The sequence below is a fragment of the Urocitellus parryii genome, chromosome X (assembly GCF_045843805.1).
Source record: "Urocitellus parryii isolate mUroPar1 chromosome X, mUroPar1.hap1, whole genome shotgun sequence".
NCBI classification, from domain to species: domain Eukaryota; kingdom Metazoa; phylum Chordata; class Mammalia; order Rodentia; family Sciuridae; genus Urocitellus; species Urocitellus parryii.
In genome coordinates this window covers 107,482,687-107,493,478 of record NC_135547.1, presented here as the reverse complement: position 1 = coordinate 107,493,478, position 10,792 = coordinate 107,482,687, and the positions used below count along the sequence as shown (strand labels likewise).

Below are 10,792 nucleotides of genomic sequence, written 5' to 3'. Positions count from 1 at the left end.
CATTTGTTACAATCAATAAATCTACACTGAGGTCTGGGGTTGTGGCTTAGAGGTAGAGCACTCACCTAGCATGCATGAGGCACTAGGTTCAATCCTCAGCACCACATAAAGCAAAATAAAGACATTGTGTTCGCCTATAACTAAAAAATAAATATTTAGGAATTGTAGTTCAGTGGTAGAGTGCTTGCCTCCCCCAAACCACATATAAATAAGCAAATAAAAAATTTAAAAAATTTAGAAAATATAAATAAATATTTTAAAATAAATAAATCTATACTGAAACATCATCATTCATAGTTTGCATTGGGGTCACTCCTGGTGTTGTAAATTCTGTAGATTTGGACAAATATATATTGACATGTATTCACCATTATAGTATCATACTGAGTATTTTACTGACCTAAAAACCTCCTGTGCTTCATTTATTCATCCTACCTCTCTTTGCATCCATGATTATCAAAGACCTTTTTCCTGTCTCTATAGTTTTGCCTTTTCTAGAATTTCAAATAGTTGGAATCATGCAGAAGGCAGCTTTTTAGACTGGCTTTGTTCACTTAGTAATATGCATTGAGTTTTCTCCATGTCTTTTCATGACTCAAGAGCTGATTATTTTTGTACTGGGTCACTGAGCCACATCCCCACCCCTTTTTGTGTGTTTTATTTAGAGACAGGGTCTTTATTTAGAGACTAGGGACTCCCTAAATCCCTGAGGCTGGTTTTGAACTCAAGATCCTCCTACCTCAGTCTCCAAAGCTGCTGGGATTACAAGGGTGTGCCACCATGCCCAGCTCAAGAGCTAATTTATTTTTATCACTAAATAATGTTCCATTGAACAGATATACCACAGTTTGTTTATCCATTTACCTACTGGAGGACTTCTTGTTTGCTTCCAAAGTTTTGGAAATTAGCAATAAAGCCACTGTAACTATCCCATGCAGGTCTTTGTGGGGACATAAATTTTCAACTCACTAGGTAAATATCAAGAAGTGTGATTGCTGGATCATATGGTAAGAGTATGTTTAGTTTTGTAAGAAATCATCAAATTGTCTTCCCATGTGTCTGTAACATTTTGTGACCTCACCAGTAATGAATGAGGGTTCTTGTTGTTCTAAATCCTTTCCAGCATTTGATGTTCTTCTACAGTTTTAATCCCCATCTCTAACTTCAAGAGATTAATGACAAGGATGAAGACCTAGGTTTTGTAAAAGTGGTGAGGAATGGGGCATTGAGACAATGGAGTACTGAAAGTATAATAGAAAGTTCTCTGAAAAAAATTACTTTTTAAAAGTCATGGCTAAATTATTTATACATATTATGTTTATATGTATTCATTATATTAATTTATACAAATAATGTTTATAATATCTTTGGGGAAATAGTATTGTTGGTTGATTATAGGTTAGGTATGCTCTTTTTATTCTCATGAATAGTGATAAATACAAAAGACATACGTGTGCATCTCACCACCTGGTGACCATTTATTTAAGTGACCTTGAACAAATTACCCTGATTTTTGTCCTTATTTATTTCATCTCTAGTAAGTATAGTTGAGCTACACAATCTAGGGAGCTCCTTCTGATTCTTTAATTAATAAAAACTAAATCCATACATTGCTTCACAAAGCAGAAATGCCTCCCAAAACAAATGTGATCCCAGTGGAATATTTCAAAAAGGTGTAGTACTTTCCCACTAAAAAGATAATACACTTCAATTAAAATCATCATTCCTCTTTCCCTACATGCCATTAAGTAGTGAATGATACGTTTTCTTCATAATCAAGTCTAAATATGAAGTCTAAATAAATAAAATATAAAGTTGTTTTCAGTAGCACATTGTTTAAAGAGCAAATGAATGACTGTGATCTCATTGATTCAATCCATTGGATATGCACTTCATTCTTACTATATTACTTGTGCAGGAGGCTGAATATTCTTTCCTTTGTATGATTTGAATGTTGGATGAAGTATTGAAATGTCAATGCCTCAAAATTATATAAGTAAAATAATTGAATAGTGGTTAAGGCTTCATTCTGGGGGGGAGTGTACTGGGGATTGAACTCAGGGGCACTAGACCACTGAGCCACATCCCCAGCCTTATTTTGTATTTATTTAGAGACAGGGTCTCCCTGAGTTGCTTAGGACCTTGCTTTTGCTGAGGTTGGCTTTGAACTCACAGCAAGGCTTAATTTTTATCAGCATCCATGTTGCTTTACTTCTATCTATATAGTGGCAAAAGGCAAGAAATCAAAAAGTACATCGTTGTCTCTCTTTAGTAGCCAGTGGTTCCATCTTAACAGAATCAACTATGATTTTAGGGCATTCCTGGTATCATTCTTGTCCCAGAACCTTATTAGGAACAGGTTTTTGAATGGAACATGTCTCAAATTGTACTAGTTACAAGTTTTCCAAAAATATTTGGGCGATTATAAAGTTTCATATTTGTAATTTTCTGAAAAACCCAGTGCCTTTGTTATAACCAAATATGACCAAGAATTAAATTATGGGGGCTGGGGTTTGGCTCAGTGGTAGAGTGCTTGCTGAGCGAGTTCGAGGCCCTGGGTTTGACCCTCAGCACTATATATAAATAAATAAATTGGGGCTAGGGATATGGCTCAAGCGGTAGCACGCTTGCCTGGCATGCGTGCGGCCGGGTTTGATCCTCAGCACCACATACAAACAAAGATGTTGTGTCCACCAAAAAACCGAAAAATAAATATTGAAATTCTCTCTCTCTCTCTCCTCTCCCCCCCCTCTTAAAAAAATAAATTAAGATATTATGTCCAACTACAACTAAAAAATAAATATTAAAAAGAATTAAATTATGAAGAATAGAGATCACATCAAAATTATACTGATCAGGCTATTTATCTATTGCTGCATCAAAAATGACTTCAAGTTGGGCATAGCGGCGCATGCCTGTAATCCCAACGCCTAGAGAAGCTGAGGCAGGAGGATCTCACATTCAAAGCCAGCCTCAGCAAAAGCAAGGTGCTAAGCAACTCAATGAGACCCTGTCTCTAAATAAAATACAAAATAGGGCTGGGGATGTGGCTCAGTGGTTGAGTGCCCCTGAGTTCAATCCCTGGTCAAAAAAAAAAATGACTTCAAGCCACGCATGGTGCATATGCCTGTAATACCAACTTCCTGGAAGGCAGGAGGATCACAATTTCAAGGCCAAACTGGGCACTTTCAGAGACCCTGTCTCAAAACAAACTTAAAAAGGGCTGGGGATACAGTTCAGTGCACAAGGCCTTGGGTTCAATCCATAGTACCACCAAAAAAAAAAAAAAAAGAAGAAGAAAACTCCAAAACCAAGTGAGTCTGTGGATTCACTGGACTCAGCTGTGTAGTGTTTTGTTGCAGGTGCTATCTAAGGTCATTCAGTAGCTGGGTTGCTCATTCGGCAGCTGCAGTTGGCTGGGAGCTTGGCTGGAGCTAAAATATCCAAGATGGTTTCATACATTTATCTAAAGTTGGAGCTGGTTACCTGGGGTGTCTTTGTTTTCCCCAACATGGCCTCTTATTTGGTTGCAGATTACACTGAGTTCCAAGAGGGAAACATTCACTTCTGCACAAGTGCTATTTTCTTTTTCTTTTTTTTTTAATTTTTAATATTTATTGTTTTAGTTCTCGGCGGACACAACATCTTTGTTGGTATGTGGTGCTGAGGATCGAACCCGGGCCGCACGCATGCCAGGCGAACGCGCTACCACTTGAGCCACATCCCCAGCCCACAAGTGCTATTTTCGGTTCCTATCATGTTTCCTATTATCCCACTGTCTATGCATATCAATGGTCCAAGTCAGAAGGCCATTGTGGGATGGCACAATAAAAGGACTTTATTACTAGAAAGCATGAGTCATTAGGAGCCACTCATTTGGTTTTTCAGTCTACCATATTTATTCATTCTTTTGATAATCACTTATCATTCTTTTGATATCACTTATAGTTCCTGGGATCATAATAATGATCAGGACAAAATTGCTGGCATCAAGCAGCTTACCTCATTGCATTTATTGGGGTGGGGTAAAAGAGAGTGGCACAAATAAGCCTCCTTAACAAGTGCCCAAGATGATTCTGACATAAACTAATGTTTGAGAACCTTCTTCCTTAAGCCTTCATCTACCATTTTTTAAAATTTAAAATTAAAAAAAATTACTTGCCAATGGATCATTTATTTATTTATTTGTTTGTTTATATGCAGTGTTAAGGATCAAACCCAGCACCTCACACATGCCAGGCAAGTGCTCTACCACTGAGCCACAATTCCAGCCCCTTATCTACCAATATCTTAAGTAGACGACTTGATTCTTAGCAGAGACCTGAGGTTTAGGAAAAAGGGACATTAACAACTCATAAAACACAGAGCTCTTTTTACCTCAGGGTTTTACTACAGTTTTGTCAAACTCTACCCAGAGCCTAATTGTTCTCAAAGTGGGGTCCCTGTATCAGCAGTATCAGCACCACCTGGGAATTTGTTAGCAATGCAAATTCTCAGACCTCACCCATGAAACAAATTGTGGGGTTGTGGCCCAGCAACCTGGGTTTTAACAAATCCTCTAGGTGGTTCTGACACAAGTAGTTTGAGAACCACTGCCCAATCCTATTTTTTTTTATGAGTTCAACATTGTGTAAAGTGACACACAATTTTAGGCAGTCACGTTTAGATGATTAACATGCATGTGAGTGGATTCTCCAATCTGCAAGTGGAAGAGAGAGGCTCCCAATTTGGCTATTTTTTTTTTTCAATTAGCAATAATCGCGCCTCGGATAAACCTCATTGGCTACGATACTGCCACTGCGCAAAGCTCCAATTTGGAGCTTTGTTTTTAACAAATACATTTAAATTCTTCTTTTTTTTTTTTTTTTTTTTTTTTGTGGTGCTGGGTATTGAGCCCAGGGTCTTGTGCATGCAAGGCAAGCATTCTACCAACTTGAGCTATATCTCCAGCACCCCTATTTAAATTCTTTTTTTTTAAGAGAGAGTGAGAGAGGGGAGAGAGAGAGAGAGAGAGAGAGAGAGAGAGAGAGAATTTTTAATGTTTTATTTTTTAGTTCTCGGCGGACACAACATCTTTGTTGGTATGTGGTGCTGAGGATCGAACCTGGGCCGCACACATGCCAGGCGAGCGCGCTACCGCTTGAGCCACATCCCCAGCCCTTAAATTCTTAATCTGTTTTTAACTCCCTCTAATTAGCAGAGGCAGATTACTCCATATATCTGCTTAAAGCATTTCAGTTCTATAAAATAATAAAGTGCCTGGGTTTTTATTGTAAATCTTTCTAGCACTAACTTTCCATGTTATGGTTTTCCTATCCATACCAATTCATATTCAAGTCAATAGAATAGTCAGGAGGAATTAAGGTAAGGCTAGTTTTCCAAATAGACTAGACTAGAAAAAGTAAGTGCTACAGCTCAGGAGAACCTGAGATCAAGAAGCGATGCCAGAAACAATAACAAAAAAAGATTCTCTAGGGAAATGTAGGCTTTTTCTGCTTATATAAATTCTGTGTAAGTTAACAAAGAACAGGAAAAACTAGAGGAATAAGCGAAACACCTAGAGACACTCTAAAGGGGCTTAACTTTGATTTCCTGCTCTACTAGGCAGAAATTATCATAGCAAGCCTTAGATGACTCAAACTACTTAAATCATTTGCCTGAAGAACTTTGGTTCTTCACCTCTAGATCTCTTTGGTAGAAAACAGAAATGACAGGGATACTGCATCTTGCCTTTCATGACACAGGCATTACATCAGTCAAGTCACATTAACCCATCCACGTCAGTATCAGTGACATTTTCCCTATTTTACACATGAGCAAAAGGAAACCCTGAGAGGAAATGAGTTACACAAGGTCAAGAAGAGTAAGAGTTGAATGGCAGGGCCAAAATCAGACCAAGTCTTTACATTTCCACTTAAGTGTTTACTCCTCTGCTACTTTGCCTTCAGATCTGCAGTGCATGGTGGGGAAATAAAGGTGGACCAGCATCCCATCTTTTCTCTTTTAGTCCATTTTCCTTCAGCTTCCATTGCCTCCATCTGCTGTAAAAGGTTTGCTGCCCTAGGTTTGATGTCAGGAGGCTGAAATTCAAGTCCCGGTTCTGCCACAGAGGAGGGCTGGTCTCAAACAAGTCTATCACTTATCCTGTTTGGGCCTCAGGCCATTGTTTCTTCCAATTCTGTCTCAGTAATAGTATGAAAAATGGAATCAGAATAGGTATTGGTTGATTTTTACATTTATGTAAAATTTGGGGGGCTGGGGTTGTGGCTTAGTGGTAGAATGTGAGGCACTGGGTTTAACCCTAAGCATTACATTAAAAAAATAAATAAAGTTATTTAAAAAATTAAAAATATATTTTGGACTGCAGCTGGGGCTTGAAGGGGTGAGAAAGGGCAAGCAAGAGAATAATTCTAAAAGGGTAAGAGAAAATAGATTTATGGGAGTTTAGAGTAAATATTTAGAGTGTGGAGTTTAGGCAGGCTAAGGTTGATTCTTCCACTTAGGATGCTTCCTTTTGTCCCTTGTCTTTTAGAGGGCACTTAGATGTGTGTAACTCCTGAAAATTCAAATAATATTTTGGCTTTTCAGTTTTGTTTTGGTGAAAGGATTGAGGATGTGGGGTACACACTGCTGTAGGAACCAGAGGACCAATAAATTTAAGGATCTATCATGTACATACAGTGCAACTTATTTTGAAATGACTGAGTTCTGATCCCCACTGTGCCGCTAAACAAATAATTTGCTGTCCTAGTAGAATCTGAGCCAAAAGTGTGTGAAAGTTCAAACATGGTCAGGGCCTTTTTTTTTTTTTTTTAAATAAATGGATCAATGTGATAGATTTGGCGCTTTGTTTTTACTGACTTCTAGAACCAAGGAAATCTTTATTTATATATCACCTATTCAATTAATGCCTTTCACAATTTTTAGAGGCAAGTTGACCTAGTTCCTCAACATTTACCTATATGCCTTTCTCTTTTTCCTCTTTCAAGAAAATTCAGAAATACTTACCCATCTGCCCTTCTACCTCAAAGCAAGTCAGTTTATTAATAGTTATCAAGTCCAGTAGCTCCACAAGCAGGCTTCATTTGGAACACCAGAATCTAATGGCTAAAAGGAGTATAGGAAAATTTGCTTCCAGAACAACTGTGGTGTAACTAAATAAATAAATGGAGAAGTAAGGTGGTATAGAGTAATGCAAGAGGAGGAAAAAATAGAAATGATGTTCCAAAAATACTGGGAGATTTGGGAAAGGGATGGAAAGAAATGAGAGAGCTTTTGAAAACTGATAAGCACATATGATTTACTAAATCAATTTAGTGATTTTTCAACCAATATTTCTTAAAAGTGATACACTAATATAGACTGTATAGAGCACGGAAAGACAAAAAGTGTTTAGGAAACATAATACATACAAATATATATAAAATGTATCTATATATGTAACTTATATATTTATATAATGCATGCACGCTCACATACCCACAATCCCCAAGTTGTTTGGAAATTATTTCACATTATGGGTCTGGGTCCAACATTTGAAAGCCCCTAGAACACACGACTCAACAGGATCTTGGCAAGGTAAATTCAAGGTCAAGTGAGAATCCCTTTTCTCTCCCCTTGACGGTCCAAAGCAGTTAACGAGGGGAGCGGAAATGGCGTGTGGGGGAGGGGACACAAGACAGAAGCCCAGCCTGGAGCAAGGGCGCCTCAGGACAGGGAGGTGCTGGGTGTTTTCTGTGTGGTTGGTCAATTGAGGGACTCGGGGAAGTTGCTTTTGAATGTTTCCCTTAAATACTAAACCGAAAGAATTACGGTATTTCTTGATTCTGAAAAATCTACAAAGGTGAGGGATTCGCATTGCTCCTTGCAGTGGTCCCATGTGGGGCCAGTCCCAGTAGGCGAGATTATAACTATTATTAACAGGGGCCAAGTGCGGGAGGTGGGCGGGGCGTGGGAAGCGCGGGAAGGTCGGACCCCCGGGAGATTCCCACCGAGATTCACGTCGTTCTCCGCATAGCCCACCGGGAGGAACAAGCAGTTCTTCACTTTTGGACCCATTTGTGGGCTCGGGCGGACTTTTGTTCTTTCTGCGGGTCAGAGGAGCTCCGAGCCAACGGCTAGTACTCGCCTCCGCCCCAGACACTGCAGCAGGCCAGCCAGGCAGCGGGCTCCCGGGCCTCCTCTCACGTGACCTGCTGCGCGGGCCACCGCCTCCGCCGCGCCCAGACCCCGCCCCCACGACGTCTCACCGCCCTCTGACTGTCCGAATGTTCTGTTTCTTTCCGTGTTCGCTAATTGGCCAGCCCAGCAGACAGCGCCCCCCCCTCCACCACGCCCCCGAAGCCGTGGGGGAACGCTCTGGGGGGCGGAGTTTGGGCCGGAGGGGCGGGGTGAGAAGGCTCCGCGCGGGTAAAGGGGCTGCCTCCAGCGCGGTCCGAGTGTTCAGCAGACGCTCGCCGTCTTAGCCTCCGGTCTCTTCGCCCGCCCCTCCCCCGCCCACCGCGGTCACCCGGGAAACCGGCCGCGATAGCCGGCCGACTTGAAGCTGGTTTCATGGCAGCGGCGAAGAAAGCAGTTTTGGGGCCATTGGTGGGGGCAGTGGACCAGGGTACCAGCTCGACACGCTTTTTGGTGAGCCTGGGGTGATATCTGAGGAGGCGCTGAGCCGGGGCGGGAGCCTGAGGACGCTGGGGCTGGGTATCGCGTCCCCATCCCGCTCCTCTCGCGGCCCTGAATTCTGATGGCCGGGCAAGGGGGGAAGGCCGAAGAGGGGCTTGCCACGCTGGGGCTGCCCCGCCCGGGCCTGAGGAACTCAGCTTCCCAGGACCCCGGAGGCACAGTTGAGCAGTTGCAGCTTTGTTCGTAGAGCTGGGTCACGCACTAATAGGGGGACTCTTTGCCCAAATAGAACGAGGATTATCTGAGCATCCGACGCAGAGCGGCCCGCGTGCAGCAGGGGACAGGTGGCCAAATTGACCGCTGCAGCGGTTTTCCCCAGCAGCATTTGGCCTGAGAGGCACAGGACGTCCTTGGATGGAGGGAAAGCTGTGTCACGGCTGTGGTAGCTCAACCCAGCGTCCTTTCCAGCAGTAGAAAGAATTAAGTATTAGCGTGATGATGCGTTGTCATTCTCTCCCACAGAAATTGCAGAGGGTAGCAAACTGAGGGGGTGGCTGAAAAAATTAGGAAACAGTCACACTACACTGCTTTTTCAAGAATCTATTCAACTTCAAAGATTCGAAAATTTTGGTTTGGATACTTTACCCATTATAAACAAATATTGTCCTCTCAGTGCTTCCCAGCATAATGTGTCAGGGAAATTCTTTGTTTCTTTATTTACCATGTATAACAGTAGAGTTTTACCATGTAAGAGTGCTATTTAAGTAACTCTGCTACCATTAGGAAAGTTACTCTTAATGTAGAATTGAGTTCATGCTTTCAATGGACATTTGACTAGCCTGGCAAGTTGATGTAAATATTTAGTGATTATTTAGCTCCCTCTTCATGGTACTTCGAATCATTTTTCCTGTTTTATTTGGCATGTATGTGTGTATATATGCATTGTGTGCGCGCGCATATATTATTCTATTTAGCTGGCACTTGACAAAAAAATGCATATGTGCTTTGAAACTGAGAAACTTTCAGTCCACTTTTAGTTTGGATCTTATTTAATAACATACCCTGGTTTGAGCTGCCACACTGACAAGGCATAGTTCCATGTTTTCTGTATTGTGTATCTTTTGATCACCCAAGCCAGGTTTCATTTTGTCTTAAATTTATATAAATGTTCTAATCCTGAATCTTAAGTAAGTCTGCTTAACTGGATTTGATTAATATATAAAATACACAATCATTATTATCTTCCCAACTTAAGACCATTAAGATGTGTGGGTTGAGTTTTAAAGCCATATTCAAAAATCGCTGACAAAAATGCCTGTAGGGGTCAGGAAGAGGGCCAGCAGATTGGAGGCTAAGGGGATAGCCAGTAGCCAGTAACTGCTAAGTAGAAATGCAAGCACAGGGCTGCTAGATCTTCAGATTGTTTAAGAAAGCCAGTAGTTTAGAGTTCTCAGTGAACTCTTCCAGTTTTGGGGGAGGGGGTACTGGGGATTGAACCCAGAGGCACTTGACCACTGAGACATATCCCCAGCCCTTTTTTTATATTTTTCTTAGGGACAGGGTCTCACTGAATTTTTTAGGGCCTTGCTAAATTGCTGAGGCTAGTTTTGAGTTTGGAATCCTCCTGCCTTAGCCTCAGGAGATGCTGGGGTTACACGTGTTGACCACCCACCCAGCTGAACTCTTCAAATTCTTAAGTGATGGCAACTATTTTTTTAAGCATGGCAATTGTTCTCAAGTTTATACAGTGTTTGCCCTATGTTAAAATGGATACAATATTTCACAATTTTGTAAGCTTCCTTTTAAGGAGTCAGCCTGCACATGCTTGCCTTCCTTTTTTAGTTTTTCATTGTTGCTGTCCATGTAGCCTAGTGATGGTGGTTATCCACTACAGGTTGTTCCTAGTCCTTATGATTCTGTTGCCAAAAGGCATCTGTCTACACTGATAGAGAAAGAATTGATCAACTTCATAATGCCACAATCATTTGTTCAGCATGTAACATGAACAATATGAACTTTGAAAGACTGGGTTCCCTTTACCAATTTCCACAGGGCATAATCTCAGGCAGTAAGCTAAGTTGCAAATTCAGAAGATTCCCATCCTGCTTAGAGAATGATGTATAAAAGTTAATCAATAAAATCATCTGTTCCTTGAGAAACAACCAAGAAATAA

General features: G+C 41.1%; 1 protein-coding gene and 1 pseudogene across 8 annotated transcripts in view; one reads left to right on the top strand and one right to left on the bottom strand.

Annotated features, from left to right (window-relative positions):
- Positions 1–4,729: 4,729 nt before the first annotated feature.
- LOC113178640 (U4 spliceosomal RNA) lies at positions 4,730–4,809 on the bottom strand (annotated as a pseudogene).
- A 3,622-nt stretch (positions 4,810–8,431) lies between these two features.
- The window catches only part of Gk (glycerol kinase), an 80,497-nt gene continuing 78,136 nt past the window's right edge, over positions 8,432–10,792 (top strand). For all 8 annotated transcript variants that reach the window (XM_026402621.2, XM_026402624.2, XM_026402622.2 and 5 more), the window contains exon 1: positions 8,432–8,631. In XM_026402621.2, the coding sequence (XP_026258406.1) occupies positions 8,554–8,631 (78 nt within the window). In that variant the 5' untranslated portion in view covers positions 8,432–8,553. The remainder of the gene's footprint in view (positions 8,632–10,792) is intronic.